Source organism: Schistocerca nitens, chromosome 3, assembly GCF_023898315.1.
Source record: "Schistocerca nitens isolate TAMUIC-IGC-003100 chromosome 3, iqSchNite1.1, whole genome shotgun sequence".
NCBI classification, from domain to species: domain Eukaryota; kingdom Metazoa; phylum Arthropoda; class Insecta; order Orthoptera; family Acrididae; genus Schistocerca; species Schistocerca nitens.
Window position 1 is genome coordinate 679,969,182 of NC_064616.1, and position 27,494 is coordinate 679,996,675.

General features: G+C 42.6%; 1 protein-coding gene across 1 annotated transcript in view; it reads left to right on the forward strand.

The window, feature by feature from the left end:
• LOC126249386 (uncharacterized) overlaps positions 1–27,494 on the forward strand; it is a 238,892-nt gene that overhangs the window by 169,061 nt on the left and 42,337 nt on the right. The window contains exon 9 of the mRNA XM_049951039.1: positions 7,973–8,267. Within this exon, the coding sequence (XP_049806996.1) occupies positions 7,973–8,267 (295 nt within the window). The remainder of the gene's footprint in view (positions 1–7,972; positions 8,268–27,494) is intronic.

Sequence of the window (27,494 nt, forward strand, 5' to 3'; positions counted from 1 at the left end):
GTGGATGTGCCACACGATGAGAAGGTCGTCACACCCTCCCACCCCAGTAACCACATCTCACCCCTTCTCCCGACGCCTCTGCGATGGAGGTCGGAACCGCCACGCACAGTGTTGAAATCACGCGGTTTTCATATGAGTGGCAGAGGAAAATACCGGGTGATCAAAAAGTCCGTATAAATTTGAAAAATGAATAAATCATGGAATAATGTAGATAGAAAGGTACAAATTGATACACATCTTTGGAATGACATGGGGTTTTATTAGAACAAAAAAAATACAACAGTTCACAAAATGTCCGACAGATGGCGCTTCATCTGATCATAATAGCAATAAGCAAGAGATCTTTCACGCGTCTAGCAATTTTTTTTTTTTGGTTCTAATAAAACCCCATGTCATTTCAAGCATGTGTGTCAATTTTTACTTCTCTATCTACATTATTCCGTGTTTTATTAAGTTTTCAAATTTATACTGACTTTTCGATCACCCGATATATCAGAATATCGCTACTCAGAATCGACACGAAAAGTCCGCAGAAGGTGACATAAAGGGCTTCACTGAAACCACTCCTTCCCTTGAGACAGCGATTCCAACACATTTCATGGTCAGAAACGACATTTTGCAGTGCAACGAGTAACAGGGCGATATTCTTGACAGCCTTTGTCACTGTCGACACCTCCTGGGCCATTCAACCCTTCTGGGCCAACGTCACAGGGCTGCAACTCCACTGAACGCGAACTCACCCCTTTGGAATGCATTGCGACCGCAATATTTGCCTTTGTGCACCGTGTGCAACCACTGTGGACAGTCCAAAACCATTCGACGAAATCTGAACGTCATCCAAAGCAGCAAAAGGTGCTTATGCTTTTTCAGCCTGCCTGTTTCACATCCTCCTGTGACGTGAGCACAGAGGTGTGTGACATTGTCACATGCGTGAATACAACAGCAAAACGTCCCCTAAATCCCCCCCCCCCCCCCCATTTATTGAGAATTTTAAGTATATGCGCCTTTACAGAGAAAGTCTGTGCAGTAGTCGTAGGCGCCTGCAGGTAGGAAACTAGAATAAGAGATGTGTCAAGTGGTTGCCTACCTGCAAGTGCCTTGGGCTAATTCGCAGATTTTCTCTATAAAGGCACAGTTTTAAAATTCTCAATAAATGTGGGCAGGTGTCACCGACGGTTTTGCAGAGCTGGCGGGTCTTAGAGGGACACTTTGCGATTGTATTCGTGCATGTGTCAACGTCACATGCCTCCATTATCAAGCCACAGGAGGGTATGAAACAAGAGGGCTGAAAAAGCATGAGCGCCCTTTGCTCCTTTGGATGACGTTCAGATTACGTCGAATGGTTTTGAACAGTCGCCAATGGTTTCATTCTGTACACGAGAGCAAAAATTGCGGTCTCACTGCACTCTAGTGGTGTGAGAATACGTTCAACGATGTTGCTGCGGCATGCTGTTCTCCAAGAAGGGTTGAATCGCCCAGGTGGTGTCGACAATATCAAAGGTTGTCAAGAACGCCGTCCTGTCACTCACTTCACTGCAAACTGTCGTTTTAGACTACTAAATTTGTGGGAAGCAACGTTCCAAGGAAAGGGGTGGTCTATGCCACCCGCTGAGGACTTTTCATGTCGATTCTGAACGGCGATGTGTCTGAAAATTTTTCCTCTGCCACTTATAAGAAAATCACGTGATTTCAGCGCTAGAAGTCGCGGTTCCGACCCCCATCGCAGAGGCGTCAAGATAAGGGGCGTGATGTGGTTAACGGGGCATGGGGGGGGGGAGGGGGGGCGAGGGGGGGGGGGTAGAGGAGTGTGCCTTTCCGCAACAAATGTCATATTCATATTATCACTTTCAGGAACCTTCTTCCACATCTGTATAACCTTAAAAAGTATGTTGTGAATGAAAATCAACGACCGTTAACGAAATTGGTATTTTTTTAGTTTTTTGACGTGTTCATAAAGTACTCCTCCACTCGATGTAAGTATTACATGTAATTCGTTGATGTTGCTAAAAGATATTTAGAGGTTCTGTACCCTACTTATGCATCATTATCTACTTAAAGAGTACGTTGTTAATAAAAGTTAAACACATTTAACGACATTGTTTTAGTTTCTTGTGGTGGGCATAAAGAGTTCCCCCTTGGTGTTACACGTTATGGGAAATGCTTTGGTATTGCTAGGGTTACTGATGAAAATGTTTATTTACGCTTATAACGACCCTCTGATTCCTTTGCTAGAATAGCTTGTAAGTTACTTAATTATTGGTTAAAACTTATAATGTCAGAGTCACATTACGATCAAAAGTGACATGTTATGTCTTATTTTTACGGAAATGGAGTTCAAAACAAACTGGCTACGTCCAGCAAATGAAATTGTAATGTAATCCACTGATCCACTTGAAGATGAAGGTGTACGCCCTAGAAAGCCTTCGTTAAAGAAAATAAATGTGACTAGCACAGATAATTGTTTTAATTTAACTTTTATGTCACAAAAGTCGCACTTACCAAACCTGAATCCGACATGGACAACGTAAGAGTCGCGCGCCATGCAGAGGAGACACCAACTAGACGATTAGAGTCAGTATCTATATCTTCCTTTTAACCTATTGACCCAAATAGTATCTGTACAGAAAACAGAGGCTAACGTATTTATCAGCAGTGGCAACCCATGCAGACTGTCATGGGTCCCTGATGACTGCTGTTGGGTAATGAATGTTGGGATGCGAGGGTGGTGTTTTGCGTAGTGGATCATGCTGTATCCACCTTCATTGGTGCCCACATGCCACCCTATGGCATTTCAGGCTCCACTGTGTAAGGGTGACTGTGACGTGAGTGAAGGTGAGACTGCTACTTGTCAACACTAGAAGTAGGCACGTTTGGTAGACAAATCTAGTGCAATTATTCCGTGGTTTCGACACCCACAGCTGATGCCAGTAGATTCTGAGCAGCCACATTTCAACACCTGCTGTTGCTTTTGCCAAAAATCACAACTTTTGTCCACCGTGGAGTGAAATATGAGATCCTGGATATATTAGTCTCTGTAGCAGAGTAATTTTCGACGCTAATTGTGACACATGAAGCAGATGCACGAACATCTAGCACCTGCATCTCTGAAGCACCGTCGGAGCACTGACACCACGCATAAAAGCTTGGGGGTATGTTGCAAGAGAGCTGATGAACCTTTTTCAGAGGCTAACTGAAGATCACTGTCTGAGACCCGGTGCGCAGAGATCCTTCGACAGTGGGTCATGGCCTGTGATACAGGCAACAAACATGAAGTTAGAGAGTATGTATGTTAACACCAACTGCATTACTCCCAGGACTGCGCATTCAATGTCCATATGACCATCCTCTTATGGGTGGCCTGTTATCGGTCAAGCATAGTATGGTTGTGGTGGTAATGCCTGTTTGCAGCGCAAACTGTGCAAGACTGGACCAGCCATTTTCTGTTGATGTCCACAGCAGGCAGAAGAACGCTTATGCCGTGCTGTGGGTCGTCAATGGGTAATAAATAAACGTCTGCCTGCTGTATTACTGGCCAAACAGATGTCAGTTTGAAGCATACTTTTAGTTACAGGACAGCTTTCTTTCATGTCGTGGTCCAGATATGCGTTGGTCGCACTTGCCTTCACAGTTCATTTAACTAATGCGGTATTTAGACAGAATTGCATATATATTCACACTAGTTTATTTTATCTAGAAAAGACAACAACTCTTTTAGATTTGTGGGACCCAGAGGTAATACTGTATAATGTAGTTAATATCTCAAGTTGTTTGTATTGGTACAACTCAAGTGTGTTTAGTACCATAAACCGTTTCCACATCTAACAGTATCTATAGATACCCTCAGCAAGGCCTAATTTGGTTAAGTTCTGACCGCCAAATAATTTATCCGATAGTTCTTCTGGAAGCGGTATTTATCTCGGATTACGCATTAACTGAAGCCTTGAAATCGTCATACATACGCATCTGGTTTCACCATGTATGCAGTCCACTGAGTGGGAGCAAATAGTGCTTTAACGTCCTGATTCTGATGTAATCTATCTCTGCTTTTACTTCTTCTCTCCGTGACTAATGAACAGGATGAGACCTGCAAAAAACGTGAGAGAGTCTATGCGTTTAGGTATGTCAGCTTCCTGTACTGGGCACTGACAGGGGTATATATTCTTTGCACATTGTATCAAAGAAAACGGAATGGTTTCCAAGGCTAGATTAATTACATGTCGGATTTGGAATCCGAAAACTGTAAATTCTTGTAATCTAGACATATTAAAAATTAATAGAAATGCTACCACTATAAGAATCAGATTACCATTAATATTCCTATACACGGAAGGCCCCCTTACCTTGGCCTTTTAAAGGCAGTTTTTCCGTATTATATGTGACGAATTGTGTGTTAAGTCATTTTATTGTTGAGCAATTAATGACTGTGTATGTCTTTATTGGTTAAATATACTGAGCCACCCACATCCATTTCAAAGTTTCTTGGAATACTGTTCAGAAATAACGCCAGAATCATTTTTATCGGTGCTATATTTTCCTCGGTGGTTACGGAACGAAGTTGATGTGCGAGAGACATTGGCTAAAATGGCTGATTATGCTTCAGCTGACATTGGCAAATTTTTAAACACTGTGTACAATTCTTACAGCTGTGTTTGCAGTAGCACTTGATACACGAATGGCTTGGTTGCTAATAACGCTAAGAATAATCTTCTTTAACACTGCTTGTTAATGACAACGACAAGGAGGAGCGATTACTTGGTTCCTTTGCGGACATCGTCTTTCTCGCAATAGTGTTTTCGAGTAATTCTGAGGAGCAAATGATAAATACGAGTATGGTTAATGACTAATATGAAATTTAAGATTCTGTATGAAACATTTTCCTGACATGTTGACTGTATCCAGGTCTTCGTCGATAACCTGTTGTGCCGCTATTGCACTATTTCCATGACGTCCGCAAATCACGACTCGTATATCTAGCCCTGGCTGCTCTCTCTGCCTGAGGAGCTAAGTGAATGGCTACATCTCTTATGCTGGAATCTGCATAAGATTAATTGCACTACTCATTTTTGCGCTGAAAGTGAGAATGTCGACCAAGGCCTTTTAAATAGGCAATTGTCAGCTGACTATCCATCTTCTGAAATTTTCTGATGGAACGTAAAGCGAGTGGTCACTATATGAGCCTTCATATTGTAATATTTGATCATAAACCGAAAATTTCGTCAAAATCACTGGAATCCGTCCATATTTTAAAAATGGATATATGCATTTCTGTAGGTATATTCCATATTTCCTCGTAAAACGCTCCACCGATTTCAACCATACTTGATACACATATCACTTGCTGTCTGTCAACAATCGCTGTTGGGAAACGAACCACATATGTCTCCCAGTTGAGGGGAATGACGTCATGAACAATGAGATACTTGAAAAACTGCTGCATCTTGGAAGACGTTTGAATTTATTGCTACTACGCCACTAACTCTGTTCGCAACACATTTTACAGAAAGTATCCGTATATGCCGATGAATGTATCTACAAAATTATATCCATTTATGAAACGTAGATCAGGAGACATGATGTCATAAAAACTGGAATGCGTGAAAAACTGCCTTATCATGTGTCACGGTTGAATTTATTGCTTATTTGCCACCAACTCTATTAGCAAGATCTTTCGGAGGCAGTATCCACATATGACGCTGAATGTACCTACACAAGTACGTTATTGTATGACACATAGATAAGGAAGTATGTTACCAAAAATGAGGCGCGTGAAAAAACCTGCTTTATGTATGATGCTTTAATACATTTATTCCTTACTAACAAGACATTCCTACAGTCGAGGCAACTTAAGAAAATCCCTGACAACTGACAGCGCATTTCACACCTTTCAACTGCGAGGACGCGGATGGCTGTAGGCGAAAACAATAGCCGTCTATAGAGCTATGAAGAGGCGTTGCCATAGAGATATTTACAAAATCATTAAGTAAACGTTACAGAGAATTTGTATTTTTCGTACTATGTTTCCTAATTTGGATACTGTACTTCTACATTTGTACATTATGCATATTTTTTGTACAACTGTTTCATAATGTCAAAGATGTTTTCTCGAATATATGGAAATGAATTTTTTCGATGTTTTTTTTTTCGTTCGTAATAGAAAATTCGCAGAATGAATACCCGCGCAATGCCGGGTTTGCCAGCTAGTAGAGGATAAAAACAACCCTCGCTTTACAAAAGTCTTACAACTTTCACATTTCTGGAAGTATAGTATTAACCAATGCTGATGTGCTTCTCAGTTTCCATTTGTTACTGCAAAACTGGCGAAAGAAAGTGGATTCCCTGGCAACGCCTATTTGTCTTTATCAGTTGCTGTCGATATCGTTGCAGTTGCATTTGTTGCTAAAGTTTTTGGTTTTGTTGCATCAGTTCTCTGTGGTGCTGTTGCTCATCCTGACGCAGCTGGAGTTAGGGCGCGAATTGGTATAGCCAAAATTTTAGTAACTCTAGATCCATTATAACTGAGACATTGTCATACTACGCGTGAATATTTCTCATCGCCATTTGGTGTTGGGATGGATACCAACTTTATTTGCACAGTAGCAATGTACGCGCTTGGCGCAGCATCTGAAAGTTCTTCCTTCCCCCTTCAAACAGTTTCTGTCAAAATAACGCAGACCTCTGTAAAAGAATGATTACAACTGTGCATACACGTTTGACACGATACACTTGTGCGGTTCGTTACGAAATGTGCGCGGATGACTCATGATTTTGTTTTCCGGATGAATACGTCTCTTTTTATCCATGACCACATTTAGCCGGTCGCTTTGGCCGAGCGGTTCTCGGCGCTTCAGTCCGGAACCGCGCTGCTGCTACGGTCGCAGGTACGAATGCTGCCTCGGGCATGTCTCTGTGTGATGTCCTTAGGTTACTTAGGTTTAAGTACTAAGTCTGAGGAGGATTGGTTCAAATGGCTCTGAGCACTATGGGACTTAACATCTATGGTCATCAGTCCCCTAGAACTGAGAACTACTTAAACCTAACCTAAGGACATCACACAACACCCAGTCATCACGAGGCAGAGAAAATCACTGACCCCGCCGGGAATCGAACCCGGGAACCCGGGCTTGGGAAGCGAGAACGCTACCGCACGACCTCTGAGGACGATCTCAGATGTTCAGTCCCATAGTGTTTAGAGCCATTTGAACCATGACCACAATTAACTATGTCATTGACGACTGGAAAGAAATCTGTGACAGATTTTCTGCTTTTTAATCTGCCACAAATGCTCGATAATATTCACTTCTGGTTATTGAACAGCTACGAGGATATTTTCAAGGTCATCTACACAACATCAGAGTTAGCAATGTGAACTGAAGCATTGTCATCACGGAACACGATGTACTTCGTAGATAACCAGATTTTCTTCATACAGTGAAGTTTTTCACTTTAAATGTCCAAATAATTGTTGGACGTACTACATACTTGCTCAATATCAATGTGACAAACTTAACACCGCAAAAACAGTTATTTCTTAAGGATCATACGCTAAATGAAACGCTCAGTACTGAATCTGTAATTCTGTGCGTTATACGTTATCGAGTGTCCGATCGCGAAGACCATTTGCAGTAAAAGATACACAGGTTTCAGCCACGATCTATCCCAGTGTTTTAAACTGTAATGAATACTCAGCTGCAAATTATTTTGTTCAATTAACAAACAAGAAATGTTATCTACTCTAGAGCACCTTGTGTGTAGGAAACCTTTCTTCAAGTGTTCTTATGAAAATTTGATACACTTCAGTGTAAGATAAGACAGCACTCTTCTCAGCAATATCCATCCAATTTCAAGCTATGATAGTAATCTACTCTATTCAAATTTACTTCAAGTAGCGAGTATGTTCTTAGTGTTATCATTGTTAATTTGCGATTGATGTGTTATTGCAAATGCCCTGATTCATATGTGTTTTCTTTTTTAGGAAATATTCCTGCACGTCCCAACAGAAGCTGTGTTGGTGGCCGCTCGCTATATGCGCAGTAGAGTCAGAGCTCGCTTTGTCTGTTACAAGAATGGTAAATTTTTTCGGCCTCTGGGGTTTTACAAGGTTTCTAGTAATGAAACAACACCCAAATTGAGATTCGCAACAGAAGAGCCAGTGATGTCAGTAACCATCTCAAATGTAAGCGTTGGGAACCTCAGTGAAGTCCTGACTTACAGTGTACCCAATATCTTCGGAGACACAAAGCAGATATGTGCCTATTGGGAAACGAACAGTAAGTAAATTATGTGTAGCACTTATATCCTCTAGAATACCAAATGTTATAGGCGGTACCTAACATAATGACTATGATGAAATTTCAATTTGATAAAATAGCATACAGAGTATACTTAGTGATATATTCTGCTACATTATCTACAACTGACACTCAACGTTTTAGAAATATGTGGATTTGAAATTCAAGAAGGTAACATTCCAAGTCTGACAAGTGTTCTCATGGCCCAAAGAATTCTCTCAAAGGTTGACACATACAGACTGAAAGGCGCAAGTTTGCAACAATTTGAGGAATACGAAATAACTTCCTAATAAATTTAAAGTCATGTGGTAATGTTAGCTGAGAGATTTAGAATGATAGGGTGAGTGGCCTTACTGGTCAGTTTTATTTATTAGCGCACAATGACACCACTGATTCGTGAAGAACGAGAATGGTGTTGTTTTAAAGGTATCTGTTGAACGTACGTGACTGCGGCTAGTCCGTGCAGAGTTTAAAGTCGCGTTTGTGTTGTTGATGATGTTGAGTACACGGCACATATCGTAGTCTGCTCGAATGGTTCTAAAGGGTGCTTCGAACTTAGCATCCCGTCTGGTAGACTAATCGCCATTTAAAGTGTGACTGCAGAGAAGTATGGAATTTAATGCAGAGCACTGGCACTGAAAATTTCTTCCATCCCTGAATTCGATCCGGTTCCCTCTGGATAAAGTGCCAGAGTACGAAAGTGTGTTCACAGCCTCAGATACGGAGTGGTGAATTCCCAGAGTGCATCTAGATAGTTGTTTATGTCCAGTTAGCAACGAGCAAGCGTACATACTGGTGGTGCAGCAACACTTGTTGTAGTCTTCACTGTCGTTTTTCTTCGCTTATGACAGCAGGGTGGTAAAGCTCATGACAGTAACAGTCAACAGTTACGGCGATAAGCGCAGCAAGCAATTTCTTGTACCCGGCATCTTATTTATCCTACCAGACTCTTAATATTATCTCCTTTGCATAAATAAAGATTTGAAACTGGCTTGATTTTTTTGTTCATTGTCAGTCATTCCGTTCTGTTTTTAGTTGAACTGAAGCCACCATTCATTATGAATGGTGAGCAGAAATGGTAGCTGCTGATCAGAAATAACTGATGAAGAGTGACTACGGAGACACAACCGGCCACCAGCTGATTTGCGTTATCTTTCACTTAAGGCTTATGGTACACATACACCACACTTGTTACGTTGTCCAATGAATGTAAATGTTACTGAACGGTTAGCTGTTTACAGTTTTCCACACATGACGGTTCTCGAGTTGACTGATACTGATCACTGTGGATTAAATTCATTAATACCTGGTGAAAACATCACGAATTATTCACGTTACTGTGGCCCTCCTTCAAACGACAACCATATTATTACTGAGTTTTCTCTGCTAAAGTCTAAAAAAATATACTGGACAACATAGCTTCGTGAGCTCTTACATTTCAGCAAGACTCTTGAAATACTGGGTTGTTGTTGTTGTTGTCTTCAGTCCTGAGACTGGTTTGATGCAGCTCTCCATGCTACTCTATCCTGTGCAAGCTTCTTCCTCTCCCAGTACTTACTGCAACCTACATCCTTCTGAATCTGCTTAGTGTATTCATCTCTTGGTCTCCCTCTACGATTTTTACCCTCCACGCTGCCCTCCAGTACTAAATTGGTGATCCCTTGATGCCTCAGAACATGTCCTACCAACCGGTCCCTTCTTCTTGTCAAGTTGTGCCACAAACTTCTCTTCTCCCCAATTCTACTCAATACCTCCTCATTAGTTATGTGATCTACCCATCTAATCTTCAGCATTCTTCTGTAGCACCACATTTCGAAAGCTTCTATTCTCTTCTTGTCCAAACTATTTATCGTCCATATTTCACTTCCATACATGGCTACACTCCCTACAAATACCTTCAGAAACGAATTCCTGACACTTAAATCTATACTCGATGTTAACAAATTTCTCTTCTTCAGAAACGCTTTCCTTGCCATTGCCAGTCTACATTTTATATCCTCTCTACTTCGACCGTCATCAGTTATTTTGCTCCCCAAATAGCAAAACTCCTTTACTACTTTAAGTGTCTCATTTCCTAATCTAATTCCCTCAGCATCACCCGACTTAGTTCGACTACTACTGGGTGTTTCAGATATAAGCACAGATTTTTTGTGAGAAGATAGGCTGGATATAGGCAGTCATTTTAAGTATACGAACGAGGGATCTCTAACTCATAGTTAGGGCGCTGGACAAAGCCAAAGCACATTCGCTTTGCCTGGAGGAAACATCACGGTTCTTTCTGATTACTGTAGCGAATACTCAAACCGGGCACCATTGACTTGATGGCATAAATCAAGCCGTCGAACCACAGAGCGATGGACAATGGGTAATGTTTCGTTGGCTTGATCTCGGACGTCTCCTGCAGTAACAGCAGTTCGAGCTACGAGTTCTTGCACAGTGTTTACGAAAGTTTCATACACAAGAGCCTTCACGTGGCTCCAAAGATAAAAATCAAGTGGTGTGAGATCTGAGGATCTTGCAGGCCAGTGAACAGATACATTACGCCCAATCCAGCGTCCAAGAATCTTCTCATTCGATTTGTGAAATGGAGAGATACCCACATGCTGGAACAACATCCGTCTTCTGGTTTAAAGCGGTACTTCTTGGAGAAGACTGGGAAGTACGTGTTCGAGAAAAAACGTGGTAAACACGGCCAGTTAAACTGTGTGGAATAATGTAAAGCCTCACTATTTGGTTGTGAATAATTCCAGCCCAAACATTAACTGAAAAACGTTCCTGAAAAAGGAGGGCAGCCGTACCCCGAGGATTTTCACGAGACCATACATGGGACTTGCGACTGTTGAACATTTCTTCACGGAGGAAAGTCGATTCATCAGTCCACAGAACAATGTTTGCGAAGTCGGGAGTTAGAATTCTTTGTTGTAAGAACCATTCGGCAGAGTCGTTCCGAACTGGAAAATCAGTGGGTAGAGGATGCTGTACCTTACACAACTTGTAGGGATGACGATGATCATCACACAGAGTTATCCAAACACGCTAGAAGTGGCATTTAGAGCATGAGCAAGGGAACGCGCACTCTCTGAAGGATTGTTGTCGAACATTTCGAGTACTCGTTCGTCGAAACCAGGATTGTGTGCACTCCGTGGGCGACCTCGAGTATGGAAATCTCACTGTAACGTGCCCCTTTCACGGATAAGACGATCCGCAGCTGCAAATATTCTCTGATTTGGTAGTCTTATGTTTGAACAACGTTCTGCGTACAAACGCCGTGCTGTTTCCATAGTTCCTGCAGCATCAACGGCTAAGTGCATACCTGCAAGTTCATTCTACGTGAAATGTTCCATGTTCGACGCATAATAACACAGAGCAAACAATCTTTTTGAATTTGCAAGTGCATACCATTGATTCATAACCTTACCTTTGGTGCAACACTAGATTACGAATTACGTTGAAGTGGAAGCGAAGCACACAAACACAGCATCGAATGAGGACAAGGGAAACCAGTAGTGTTTCCTAGCTAAGGCGAGGCGACCAATTGAAAAAAAATGACACTTAACATCCAAACTTACGAATACGTACTGCCGGTTATCGTACCACCAGGCGGGCCGGTGTCTTTTTGTTGTCGCATAACGTCGGAAATATGCGTAGTGACCCCACGTTCGTATACCCAATATGATTGCCTGTATCCACCTTCTCATCCCACAAATATTCTGTACTTATTTCTGAAACACCCGGTATAAGCCTATTTACAAACATAACACTCCAAATAAAGCATGACATATGGCAAATAACTTACAATGTCTTGTACTGTTGTGGTGCTACGATTTTACGCTTCACCCTACGTCGCTTCCCTGATTACATTTGTGGGTCTTATGTGATATTGCGGACTGCAAGTTCTGATCCTCCATCTTGTGGCGTGATACGCGTAAATCTTCCTTCACTTGTTTTCGTGCTGCAGCAAAATTCTCATTGGTGAACTCTGAAGAAGGTCAACATGAGAGGGGAGAGTCCTCGAGGCTGCTGTGTACACTCTAAAAACTTATTAACGACGTGAATAAGCAAATCGCTCTAGAAAGTAGTCACGTGCAGGAGACATGACGCTAATACCGCCGCAAGCCTTGATAATGGCCTCAATTCGGCTACGAAGAGAGCCCACAAGAATATACAGGTATGCCTTGTCCAGCTGAAGCCACTCACTGCTATGGAGTTATCCAATTGTGGGATAGTGACTGTTCAGTATTAACTACAGTTCAAAGTAGCCCCAGAAATATTCTGTAGCAATACGATTAGGTGATTTAGCAAGACAGTCGAGGTACTACAGGATGCCAGACTGTTCATCAAACCCTGAACGTATAGGTGCAGCCTTGTGAAGATAGCTGTTGTCCTCTTGGTGGACCGTAGTGTCCACAGCATACTCATCATGAAGATATGGGAGAGACAACAATTGGTCACAGAAAATGTCGAAATAACCATCCCGATTAATGTTGATGGTAAACTGAATGAGTGGCCCCAAGTCATGGTACTAAAAACGCATCATGAACGTCACAGGACCTCCTCCTGCATGTACTGCACCGTCCTCATGCTGCGGGTTAAGCCTTGAGCCTTCGAAGCACTAGACGCCTTTGGTCATTTGACAAGAAAAATATCTTCTGCCCATTGAATATATGCAGCTGCGTATGCCGCCGTGTCAATGGCCTAATGCGAGATGCTCGACCCTACATGTCCATTTCATGCCTTTAGCCTTGCAATGTTGGTTCGGGAACTGACTGAGATAGACCTGCATTCACTGACACTTGCCGAGGTCGTTTTACGACCACTGCTCGTATGCCATGTTACGTGACTGCAAGTGGTACACCATTCCTATAAGACAGATTGGACAGTACCCAGTGATTCATCAACAAATTTGGCAACTTCATCCACGATGTGGTCATGGGTAAGTCCAACACGATATTTCCTTTCTCCCATTCTGTCACGTTTCTCTGTCGACTTATCTTATTGTGCTGATTGCATACTAAGAGGCACATACTGTAAACACCACTTCATTGTTATGACAGTCAGCGGTGAATAATCAAGGACTCGCACTGTACCAGTTCCACCCATCTACAGCGTTCAAAACCGACAAGCGTGGTCTTTCAAAACAAACTTCTTCTTCTGTGTGCTTAGTCAGAACGCTGTTACCCAGCTGCTCTAAACCCTCTAGAATTTCCTCGAAGTACTAGCCTACTTCAACCCTCGAGAAAAGTTGTACCTCGGTCTAATCGCCACTGTTCTCTTTCTCGTTAATAACTCATTGGCATCTATAGGAACACAGGTACGAGTAATTCATACTCTTGGTTTAAGTGGATCTATGGACAGGTGTAAAAAATTGCAGAAGTTAGTTGCGACACGCCCTACCGAAGCCTCCAGCTAAAAAAATACCTTGTACCATGTGTAAAACATGTGAGCGGATTCAGTATTTTGTTCCGAGAAAAAGCGGACATGTTTTTTTTTCCTTTCTAAGGATGACGGTTTCACAACTTAATTTTTCAATACATTTTTCGCAACCGTGTAAACGATAAACCTGATTTTCCATAGTAGCTGTACAGTGTCGTAATTCACTTTTTCGTCACAATTTTCTCGAAGTTAGGCTATTTTAAGTGGTACGAGAAAAATTAACAAATTTCACAGAAAAATTATCCACACGATCACTGTAGCATTAAAATACAGTACCATGTAAGTGCTGGTGCAGCTGTATTCAAGTGAAAGACAACTTCACGGCTGAAGAGAAAACTGAGACTCATGACAACATATGAAATTTAGTTAAAGGTGATTAACTGTAAAAAATGCAGTAGTGCCCAGTGATACACAGGGTGAAGAAAAATTCACGGACTCGGACTTCGTAGAGCGTTTCCTCACATACTAGCAATACAAAAATCTCTCTCACAAAATTTCGTCCTACACATATTTAGGGCAGTAAGTGGACGTAAAAGACTGGCAGTCTAGCAATACTGTAATCAAATGTGCTGTAATTATCTCTTTCATGAGAGAATAGTAGTGCTCTTCAGTTGACGCAGTGGATAGCGTTTAGGGTTAGGATGCAGTAGGTCGTGGGTCCAATTCTGGGTCGATGCTTATTTGTTTTTATTTGATAAAAGTAGTCTGTGTGGCACTATGTCTGCGCCTTAATCGTTATATAGCAGTTACAGTGGGTCTTCTGCAAAGAAAATGCAGTTACCTACTACAAACACAGAAATGGAAATACAGTCGTTTTCACTGGGTAAGCTTTTAGAGAAACATTTTGCACGTCGTGGACACTAATTGTTTTGCACCACTGCGTCTACTAGGTTCCAAACTTGTTTTGTGTGTACGCTCTCCCAATGGTCCTATCGATTAATGCGAACTATTAATCTTGACACGTTTAGGTCTATTATATTTCGTTAGGCTTTACCTGACCAGTAGGGCCTTGCAAATAATTTCGATGGACCCATTCGGGGAGGGTACACAGGAAACAGGTTTTGAATCTAGTAGACGCAGTGGTGCGAAACAATTCGCGTCCACGACGTGCAAAAGGCTTCTTTAAAACTTCACCAATGAAAATGATTGTACTGCCACTTCTGTGTTCATAGTACGTAACTGCAAATATTTTGTAGAAGACCCACTGTAATCTCTGTATGACGATTAAGACGCCAGATACCGTACCACGCAGACTACTTCTAGCAAATAAAAACACATAAGCCTCGACCCAGAATCGAATCCTCGTCCTCCTGCATGTTAACGCAATATACTTGTGCACCAATTGCACAGCACTGCTGTATCTGCTGACAGAGTTAGTTATCGTATATGTAATTACAGTGTTGCCAGATTGCCAATCTTGAACGTCCATTTACTGTCCGACATATGCTCAATACGAAATTTTGTGAGGGACATTTTTGTATTGCCAGTATGTGACGAATCGCGCTGCGAAGCCCGAGTGCGCGAATTTTTCTTCACCTGTACACATGGTCCACTCACAGTAATGTGATCACCGCCTATTTTCGACATCAAAGTGCAATAACCACTCACAGATACATTACGGCAGCACTAGCGATGGAGGATGTACAATGAAGCACCAAAGAAACTGGTATACGCATGCGTATTCAAATACAGAGATATGGAAACAGACAGAATACGCCGCTGCGGTCGGCAACGCCTATGTAAGACAAAAAGTGCTGGACGCACTTGTAGATCGGTTACTGCTGCTACAATTGCAGGTTATCAAGATTTAAGTGAGTTTGAACGTGGTGTTATGGTCGGCGCACGAGCGATGGGACACAGCATCTCTGAGGTAGCGATGAAGTGGAGATTTTCCTATGCGACCATTTCACGCGTGTACCGTTAATACCAGGAATCCAGTAAAAAATCAAATCTCCGACATCGCTTCGGCCAGAAAAACATCCTACAAGAACGGGACCAACTACAACCTAAGAGAATCGTTCAACGTGACAGAAGTGCAACCCTTCCGCAAATTGCTACAGATTTCAATGCTGGGCCATCAACAAGTGTAAGTGTTGGAACTGTTCAACGAAATATCATCGATATAGGCTTTCGGGACCGAAGGCGCACTCGTGTACCCTTGATGATTGCTTGACACAAAGCTTTACGCCTCACCTGGGCCTGTCAATATCGACATTGGACTGTTGATGACTGAAAACATGTTGCCTAGTCGGATGAGTCTCGTTTCAAATTGCATCGAGCAGATGGACGTGTTCGGGTATGGAGACAACCTCACGAATCCATGGACCCTGCATGTCAGCAGGGGACTGCTCAAGCTGGTGGAGGTTCTGTAATGGTGTGGGACATCTGCAATTGGAGTGATATGGGACCCCAGATACGTTTAGATACGACTCTGGTAGGTGACACTTACGTAAGCATCCTGTCTCATCACCTGCATCCATTCATGTCCATTGTGCATTCCAACGGACTTGGAAAATTCCAGCACGACAATGCGACACCCCACACGTCCAAAATTGCTACAGAGTCGCTCCAGGATCACCCTTTTGAGTTTAAACACTTCCGCTGGCCACAAAACTCCTCAAACATGAACATTATTGAGCATATTTGGGATGCCGTTCAACGTGCTGTTCAGAAGAGATCTCCACCCTCTCGTACTCTTACGGATTTATGGACAGCCCTGGTTCATGCACCCATGCTGGCTGCTATTCATCGACAAATAACGCTGGAATTTACACGTCAATACCTCAACTGGGGCCGGCCGCGGTGGTCTCGCGGTTGGCGCTCAGTCCGGAACCGCGCGACTGCTACGGTCGCAGGTTCGAATCCTGCCTCGGGCATGGATGTGTGTGATGTCCTTAGGTTAGTTAGGTTTAAGTAGTTCTAAGTTCTAGGGGACTGATGACCACAGAAGTTAAGTCCCATAGTGCTCAGAGCCATTTGAACCTCAACTGGGCTCCACTGTCTGACGACAGTGACCTTTTCAGACGAATCACGTTTTATGCTCCAATGGACAGATGCCGGATGACGAGTACGGCGTGTAACGTCTGAAAGCAAACACCTCCTGTACGTTACGGTCTGGGGAGTGCTTTCGTGGCATTCCATGGGCGATCTCGTCATGCTGGAACGAACAACGGGTCAACGCAAGAATGCATCTATCGTTGGGGATCATGTCCGCCGCTACATTATGTTTTTATTAATTTTTTTTCTCCTCGGCACGTCCGCTGGCCAGTTTAACTGACTCTGCTTTTCATATTTTTGATTTGAACCAATAAGTATGACCCGTATCAAAATGAACTCGGCTTTTGGACAATAGCGATCTTCCAGTACTGTCGTAGCAACTGGACGTTTTATGAAGCTGCTTGATAATACTCTTGTCCACATATGGAACACATTGGAATGTGGTCCGAAAAGAAATTAGATCTATTTACAAACCGGCCGTTCTTAGAACCGCGATCTAAGCATCTTAAAAAAACATTGTGATGAACTAGACTATCACTTGCATTCTAGGACGATTCCCTAGAAACCTGGCTTTCACTACTCATCACTCTTCAGAAAGAATAACATTATATTTCACTTTCATTGTAGGAAATTATATTCTTAAATTAAATGTTTTCACAGTAGCACAAGCCTGCTGAGCTGTTGACCTCAGATACTTCCTGGACTGTTTAAGAGATTGTTATTCTGTTTTCACCCAAACGAATTGTTATAAAGTCTTCACCAAATAAATATAGTCTCCATATGCATATATAGTTTTGGAGAAATTACAATATCTACAACCTATGATTTATCTGTTTTGAACATGAACCCCATTGCTGTCTTATATGGACGTTCGTGTTGTTATACGAAAATGTCACGTCATGCTGATGGGGTTCCCCAGCTTGGCGCAGCTGGGACAGACTTGACGTATGAACTGCTACCACACGTAATCAAACCGGCGAAAGTTCTGGGGATCTTGTTGACGACAGGAGTACCTCAACATCACACAAACAATTTGTAAAGACACTATGGGACTTAACTTCTGAGGTCATCAGTCCCCTAGAGCTTAGAACTGCTTAAACCTAACTAACCTAAGGATATCACACACATCTATGCCCGAGGCAGGATTCGAACCTGCGACCGTAGCGGTCGCGCGGTTCCGGACTGTAGCGCCTAGAACCGCTCGGCCACTCTGGCCGGCGAAAAATGACACCATAATACTTTCGCATGAGATGTAACACATGAGAAAGCGGGATGTCAATGACGTACCATTGTGTCATCAGAATTCCCTCAATCCTTAACGTCAGTCAACTGAAGTCACACCCGATGGATCCCCACATTATAGCCGGCCGAAGTGGCCGGGCGGTTGTAGGCGCTAACGTCTGCAACTGCGAGACCGCTACGGTCGCAGGTTCGAATCCTGCCTCGGGCATGGATGTGTGTGATGTCCTTACGTTAATTAGATTTAAGTAGTTCTAAGTTCTAGGGGACTGATGACCTCAGAAGTTAAGTCCCATAGTGCTCAGAGCCATTTGAACCATTTTGAACCCACATTATAAGGCCAGGAGCAATGCCGATGTACCTCTCCAACACTTTGGAACAATGGGACCTCTCCACAGATCCCCGCCATACTCGTCGCGGAAGGTCATCCAGATTGGTGCAGAACTGCGATTCATCACAGTGTGACCTCATTCATCAGCAGTCCACGCTTCACGGTCAGGGCACTATCCGAAACGCAGCTGTTTGTATTGTAGTGTTAACAGCAACCTGTGCCTGGGGCAGAAAGTTCGGCCACTGTTGGTCTACGACCATTGGTGAAGGATGACACGAAATTTTGCAAGGAGCCCATTACTTGTTCTCGGACGGCAAGCGAAGATGCCAAGAGATTACGATGTGCTTGGTGTACAATACGGCGATCCTCCCTCGTAATGGTCAGACGTGGTTGACCGGAACTTTAACGACGAATATGTCTGCTCTCACGTTCCCATGTAGTCCATCATCGGGCCACTGTCACACCCGAATGCTCCACGAATCTGGATATTCCACGATTCGACCAGTCAACCAAATAAAGATCGACAAAGAACCCTTTTCAAGCTCTGTCAGGTGCTGATAACGCTGTCTCACACGGGTATGATCGATGAACATCTGACGCTGTTCACCAGGCTTGACGACAACACTAAACATGAACAATAATGCTTATCTAGGAGAAACATATATGTTGTCTATAGGATGAATACAGATACCTCTGGAAAAAAGAAAAGCACCTACATGAATGTTAATAGCTCACATGTTAAGCCAGTATTAAGAAAAGAAGGGAAATCTGATAGAATTTTTAAAGGCCATCACATTGGCCGTTAACCAAAGAGATTATTTATATCACAATTGAGGGGTTTCCAGCAAAAAGCCCAATAGTTAGAAAATCAGAATGTTGGGAAAACGAAAAAAACCACTTACTTTCGTCCCATAAGTAGCTAACTTGTTTTTGTTTTGTCTAAATATTCTGTAGCCCTCTGGAATGAAGTAGTTAAGTAATATCAAATTATACACACCAAAAAATGTTTTGCATCACCCCGGTTCCCAGAACTCCTGAAGATAGACATTGACTGTGGATACTGTATCACAGACACAGTCCCTTTGACACTTCAGACTTGTCACTAAACCCACCTAAAGATGTAAACAACTATGCATGAGCAGCGCCTACTAGACGGAGGGAGACCAACAGCCGATCAGTTCCAGTCATTCCACCAGGAATGAGGCACACGGCTCGTGTTTTCTGTAGTTCAACCATGTCTAGACGGTCAATACCGCTGTTCTATCGCGTCCTCATTCTTACTTTGTGCCAGGAAAGGCTCTCACAAGGGAAGTGTCCAGGCGTCTTGGAGTGAACTAAAGCGATGTTGTTCCGACATGGAGGGGATACAGAGAGACAGAAACTGTCGATGACATGCCTCACTCAAGCCCCCCAAGGACTACTACTGCAGTGAATGACCGCTACCTACGGATTACGGCTCTGAAGAACCCTGACAGCAACGCCACCACGTTTAATAATGCTATTTTTGCAGCCACAGGACGTCGTCTTACGACTCAAACTGTGCGCAATAGGCTGCATGAAGCGCAACTTCACTCCCGACGTTCATGGCGAGGTCCATCTTTGCAACCACTACTCCATGCAGCGTGATACAGATGGGCCCAACAACATGCCGAATGGACCGCTCAGGATTGGCAACACGTTCTCTTCACCGATGAGTGTCGCATATGCATTCGACCAGACAGTCGTCGGAGACATGTTTGGAGGCAACCCGGTCAGGCTGAACCCCATAGACACACTGACGCACTGTCCAGCGTGTGCAGCAAAGTGGAGGTTCCGTGCTGTTTTGGTGTGGCAATATGTGGGGCCGACGTACGCCGCTGGTGGTCATGTAAGGCACCGTAACGGCTGTACGATACGTGAATGTCATCCTCCGACCGATAGTGCAACCATATCGGCAGCATATTGGCGAGGCATCGTCTTCATGGACGACAATTCGCGCCCCCGTCGTGCACATCTTGTGAATGACTTCCTCCAGGAAAACGACATCGCTCGACTAGCGTGGCCAGCATGTTCTCCATACATGAACCGTATCGAACATGTCTGGGATAGATTGAAAAGCGCTGTTTATGGACGACCTGACCCACCAACCACTCTGAGGGATCTACTCCAAATCGCCGTTGAGGAGTGGGACAATCTGGACCAACAGTGCCCTGATGAACTTGTGGATAGTATGCCACGATGAATACAGGCATGCATCAGTGCAAGAGGACGTGCTAGTGGGTATTAGAGGTACCAGTGCGTACAGCAGTCTGGACCACCACATCTGAAGGTCTCGCTGTATGGTGGAACAACATGCATTGTGTGGTTTTGATGGACAATAAAAAGGGCGGAAATGATGTTTATGTTGATCTCTATTTCAATTTTCTGTGCAGGTTCCGGAACTCTCGTAACCGAGGTGATGCAAAACTTTTTTTGATGCGTGTATAATCTCTGGGTATGGAGATGGAAAATCGATTGGACTCTTGGCTGGTTTTGCAGAAATCAATAAAACCTCCACTAATACAATGCATAATAGTATTATATCTACATACCATATAAATGTTATTGTATATTGAAGTTATATCTTACGACTCGTATTAGTTAAACGTTTATTTATTAAAGATAAAGGACGCTAAATGTGATATACAGCATACAATAACATCTCCAAATATTAATCTTCACCTCCATCACTATTGTCATCTTTGTCTGTTCTATAGTCACAACTGGTTGTAGGTGGATCCGCAGATACAGCTGTGCCAAAGAGCTTTGAGTAGTTCTCTTTTCTTACACGATTGCCGAGGTATTCCGAAACTTCGCAGGTTTCACTCCAGGATGGAATGTGAAAGCTCCTGGTACGTTCATTGTGCGGGCAGTTTTGATCTTCGGAATTGTGATGATGTGACAGTACGCGTCTCGCAAATATACAGCTTTGTTTTTGAAGTCAAACTGCATAGACCGAACACCCTAAAGCCTGAATTCTGGCTTTGGGATCGCGTTGTGGAGAAACAAGTGAAAAACCCTGGTTGTTTGGTGGGTAGCTATGACGGGGAAAGAGTACGTAACTCTTTAAAATTTTTTGAGAATGTGCAGAACACAGAAGAGGAAGTAAACAATTGTCTAATTTTTGTTTTGCCCATGACGACTGTCGTCTCTCCTTCGTTAACTCTGAGTGTCGGATGCTGCTTATTAAATGTAGCAGTATTGAGATAACTTCATTGAGGACGCTGCTTGCCCTCATCTTCCGAATATATACTGACATTTTCTGTTCCCAAATCGTGTATCCCAAAGACATAATACCACAACTGACGCATCTAGTAGACAACACCTGTTGGTAAATGAAGAACAGCTAAATTCTGCATAAAATTTATCGAGATGCAGTTAACATTTTCCTGTCTGGCTTGCATCCAAGAAAGCCCCCACTTATCTGAGATGAACAGCTGCCTGTACCTCAAAAGCTTTTCTCTGCGTATCTTCTTTACCTCCGTTCATTTTTTGCAGAAGTGAATCGCTTTCTTTACAAGTATCAAATCTGGGACATCCGAAGTGGCTGCTGAAAGTTTTGGAAATCTGCCAGTAAAGTTTGTAGGGCACATTTATTCGGTAGGCGTTAAGGAAATCGTCATGCAGGTCCTTGACAGTGAGATCTTCTGGAAAACAGCGCCTATTGGAATTATCTCCGTTTGAGTAATGGGATTTATGGGCGGGAAAATACATGATATGGGCCTCAATAACCTTCACAATCTGTTCTGGTTCTTGGCGTGGTTGTTTGTAATATTTATCACGATTATCTGTTGGAGAGCTCCCGCAATGAGATAAGTTGTTTCACAGTCTTCACAGTCTGTCGCAATTAACTCCATGCAAACTTAGAAAAGCAATTTTGCAATAATAACATCTCCTGTTACCCGTATTTTGTAGGTGAATGTCGCGGCCCGTCGTATCATATTGCCTTCATCATCCGTTGTTGGTCGAAAATTCGCGATAACATGCATGCCTGTCAAACCACTGATATGAGTACCTTGGGCATCTTTCGACATCATTTTGTTAAAGTCTTCAATGGTACTGCGCCGCCGGGCTTCTTCCTACGTCTTCTCAACATAATGCAGCCTCGAACGTCTAACTAAAAGCAGTCAGGAAAAAACTGATTATCTTTCAAAGATAAACTGATTAGGACAGCATTTTCTTTAGATATTACAGTCAAAGAAATAATAGGAACAAACAATAACAATGATGATAATTAAAGTGGCCACCGTACTGGTATTTCCAGTACAGCACTGGTTCTTTAATCACTGTCCTGGATTGTTGTGAAATAAAAGAAATACGGTTGTGAAATAAAAGAAATACGGTTGTGAAATTAAAAAAGTAGGAAGCATTTAGACATTAAATACGCATTTTGTTTTGCAAAATTACTTTTATAGTATAAATAAAAGAAGTAAATTTGATGGCATTCTTTTCCTTAAATTTAAAAGAAAGAGAAAGACGTAGAAATAAAACTGACGTCTGAGCTGTTACAAATGTAATAATTTGGAATGTTTGAAAGTGTTCACCTTATGATAATGTATGCGATACCAATAAATAATGACTGTGCAATAAATACGTATTACTGCAAACTTCGAGTCCTCTCCAGCCATGCAAGCTGGTACCAGTTTCCCGACGTGATTGACGAGTTATTCACCAAGCGCTTTGGCATCACGAATATTATCCTGATTTTTCTTTTTCTTGCTCTCTTTCGAGGTCAGTCTGGACCATTTGTGTCCATATTAACGTAAAAACTTGGAGATCAGATGTATACCCTAGCAGAACGAGAGCGGTTGTAAACCAAGTGTATCGTATCAGTGGTGTATCGGGAGTTGAGCAGAGCGCTCTCGCGGTAGCTGCCCGAAGCACCACTGACCAAGTTTTCTTGCTAGCAACAGTCCAGGCTTGTCGGGTTTTTGCAGAACCGCCTTATTTTTAGAGGCTTACACAGAACGACTTGAGGGTTTTTTGACAAAAGCGGTTGTGTAATCACGCACGTAATGCTGAACACTACAGGATGGCCCTCTGGCTAATTTTTCGATTGTTTTGAGTAGCGGGGTTTTTGTTAGCAATCCCTCAATTGCAGTTTCGGCCTTAAGGCCATTGTCAAGTGGTGCTGCAAAAGATTTTGCTTCAACATGTCTCAATCTTTAAATTCTTCCGATATGTGTATATGTTGGCGTCAGAACTGAGAAGTTCAACACACGTTAATCAGTTAATCAGAATACATAGTAGGTCTATAAAAGAGAAATGAACTTTAATATTACAGAAGAGGGATGAAAAAGTAAATGAAGGTGAGATGGCAGATTTGATCCTGGGAGAAGAATTTGTCAGAGCACCTAAATCAGAACGAAGTCCTGGAGCAGACGATAATCTCTCAGAGTTATTGAGATCCTTGGGAGAGCCAGCCATGACAATATTATTCCACCTGGTGTCCAAGATATATGAGATAGGTGAGCTACCCACAGACTTCAAGAAGAATGTAATGATTCCAATTCCATAGATAGCAGGTGCTAACAGGTGTGAATATTACCGAATTATCAGTTTAATAAGACTTAGTTGCAATATATTGACATTAATTATTTATAAAAATGGAGAAACTGGTAGAAGCCGACCTCGCAGAAGATCAGTTTAGGTTCCAGAGAAATGTGGGAACACGGGAGTCAATACTGACTCTATGACTTACGTTAAACAGTAGGTTAAAGGAAGGCAAATCAAAATTCATATCATTTGCAGATTTGGAGAAAGCTTTTGACAGTGTAGATTGGAATACACTCTTCCAAATTCTGAGGTCAGCAGAGATAAAATACAGGCAATGAAAGGATATACACACCTTGTACAGAAACCAGACTGCAGTTACAAGAGTCGACGGACATGAAAGAGAAATAGTGATTGAGAAGGGAATGAGACGGAGTTGTAGCTCATCCCCTATGTCATTTTATAGGTATACTGAGCAGGCAGTAAAGGAAAGTAAGAAGAAATTGGGAGAAGGAAATAAAGTTCGTGGAGAAGAAATAGAAACTTTGAGATTATTGGATAAGACCCGCCTGTTATGCAAAACACTATTTTTTCATGTGACCCAAACATGTTTCATCATCTCTGTGCCATCATCAGTGTATTTTTTTTATTCAGATCTTAATTTCATAATATACGGCTATGTAGCGCCATTTGTATATTGTGTACTGGTAGCTAGACACGTTCTGCTTTGGCTGAGCCTTTTTCTTTGGCATCCTCATGAGTTAATAGGAACATACACAGATACTATACGTATTTATCAGAATTTTGTTAGTAATAAACACTTTTCAGTATGTCAAAACACAGTGCATGCGCTGTTATTGTGAATAACCAGTGAGACGTGGCACGTGATACGGATGGAAACTGTTGGCACACAAAATGCCAACAACGCCGAGCTGAAGTATTCCACAGGCACTCGTAGTTTCTCTCAATGTGGATTGTAAGCAAAACCTGCCAGATCATCTGTTAAATTCGCTACGCTCGTTGCTGGTTTCCTTCTTATCTTCTGCGTCGTGTTACAGTGCGATTCTGATTATATTTTTTTGCATATTTGCTTAATTCTCATTATTGTTGGACACCTCTGTCGGAATACCTTTTTGGGCACAACTCAGCCGCTCTCTTCACTTTTCTTTTACATTCGCGTTAAGAAATATCATATCTGGCTTCTCTTGATTGTGAAAGAAATGCATTTTCTTTTTTCTTTTTTTCAATAAAGAAGCACTCAGCATAAGTGAACGACAGAAACAGATTTGCGGCCGTGCAACCTGTGTTTCATCATTCCATGTGACGTATTTCCCTATTGGCTATGAAGTCTCGAACTCCCGTATAAGACAGAAATTGGTTTTATATTCAAAACAGATAATTCGGTAGTTCTAAATACTGTAATTATTGATACTAGCAGTAGAAACTACTATAGTTCCATTTCAAAAAGTGAAGTTGACAGCAATGTCTCTGTGATTCATAAAGCTATGAAAATGGACTCTTCGTCGTTTAGCGAGGACTTTCTCATAATTCATCTAGGTGCAAACAGACTTAAGATATCTCAAATGGTTGCGAATATATTTGAGGTGATGGGCCAAACTGAATCACTCTGTGTATACACTGATCACTAATCATCTAGAAAATTATGACCATCTATCTAATAGCCGGTATGTCCGCCTTTGGCACGGATAACAGCGGCAAAGCGTCGTGGCATGGAAGCAATAAGAGTCTTGTTAGGTCGCTGGAGGGAGTTGACACCACATCTGCACACACAAGTGACCTAATTCCCGTAAATTCTGGGTTGGGGGACAATGATCTCTGACGCCATGTTCAATCACATCCGAGACGTCTTCGATAGGGTTCACATCTAGCGAGTTGGGAGGATGGGTGGCAGCCCAACAATAGGAACTTGCTGCTGTGTTTCTCGAACCACTCTACCACACTCCGGGCGCAGTATCTTGTTGAAAATCTCCACTGCCGTCGCGAAACATGATCGTCATAAAGGGATGTACGTGGTCTGCAACCATTGTACGATACTCCTTGGCCATCATGGTGCCTTGCACGAGCTCCACTGGACCCATGGATCCCTACGTGAATGTTCCCCAGAACATAATGGAGCAACCGCCAAATTGTCTCCTCCGTCCCGCAATACAAGTGTCAAGGAGCTGTTCCCCTGGAAGACGACGGATTCGCGGCCTCCCACAACATAATGAAGAAGGTATCGGGATTCATCAGACCATGCAACGCTCTGCCACTGCACCAATGTCCAGTGCCGATGGTCACGTGCTCATTTCAGTCGTAGTCGCCAATGTCGTGGTGTCAACATTGGCACATGCATGGGACATAGGCTGCGGAGGCCAATCGTAAGGAGTGTTCGGTACGCCGTGTGTTCAGACGCACTTGTACTCAGCCCAGAAATAAATTCTGATGTTAATTCCGCCACAGTTCGCCGCCTATCCCGTTTTATCTGTCTGCTCAGCCCACGAAGTCCGACATCTGTACTGAGGAGTGGCCGCGCAACTCAACGACGTCTGGACGTGGTTTAACCTTAGTTTCGTCACGTCTTGAAGGCACCCATCACAACACTCCTCGAACACGCGACAAGTCCTGCATTTCCCGAAGTGCTCGTGTTGAGCCTCCACGCCATCACAATCTGCCCTCTGCCTCCTTCCCCATTCTACACATGGACAGCACGCTCATTGATACTGCATGCACCATGCGTGTATCTGACTAACAGTCATTCCTCTTCAGGTGAAGCTGCTATCGCCTGGACGTTTCTGTATCGATAGTAGGTCGGTGATCATAATGTTCTGGCTGATCAGTGAACAAACCAACGGCATAGCAAAAATTACATATTGTACTTTAATTAGGTGAAGGGACAAGCAACGTTAGCAACCGAAATTTTCAGATCATAGGCTGTGAAAACTCAGAAGGAATAATTGTTAACTGAATATACCTGAGGAATCTACAGGCTGCTGATGGAGTTGTCTGTTTACTTTTAATGTAGATAAACGTCAATAAAAAATAGAAAACCGTAATAGAGTAAGCTAGAAATTCAGTTCCAATAATCCCAAAATAATGTGTAATTATTCCAATGAAAGGAAATTAGTTCAAATTAAAAATGACTTCATAGAATCAGCTGGTGAGCGTTTGTGTTTAAAGCAATTGAAGACAATTATGGATGGACAAAAAAAGAAATGAAGATGAAAGTAAAAACGGGTTGGGGCGCTTTTCTAAACGTTTTTCGAATACTTTGTTTGCAATCAATGTGTGTTGCGAATTTAGATCTACTTCATAGAAATGAGCATTTATGCGAAAATCATTCAAAAATTGAGTTTCACTCTGCGAGAAATGAAGAGATGCATGTTAGGAATTACTCCAAAAAAAAGGAAAAAAAACAATTGGATGGGGAAAAACTGGACAGTAAGACGTACTTGTAGTTGCGAATTTTGGAATGTTCTCAGGCATTCCAGCTGGCTAGCGTCGCCCATATGGTGTTATATTTCGGCAAACTGACTTGTCGTTATCTTCAGACAACCCTATTGACTGACTGTCTAAATGTACTATACACTGAGCCATGTGTTACGCGGAGTCATCTCGATTCCGCTAACGGATGACTGAGAGTATAGTAAGCACTTACATTAAGGACGCGAAATGTTCGATATTGAACCGTTATG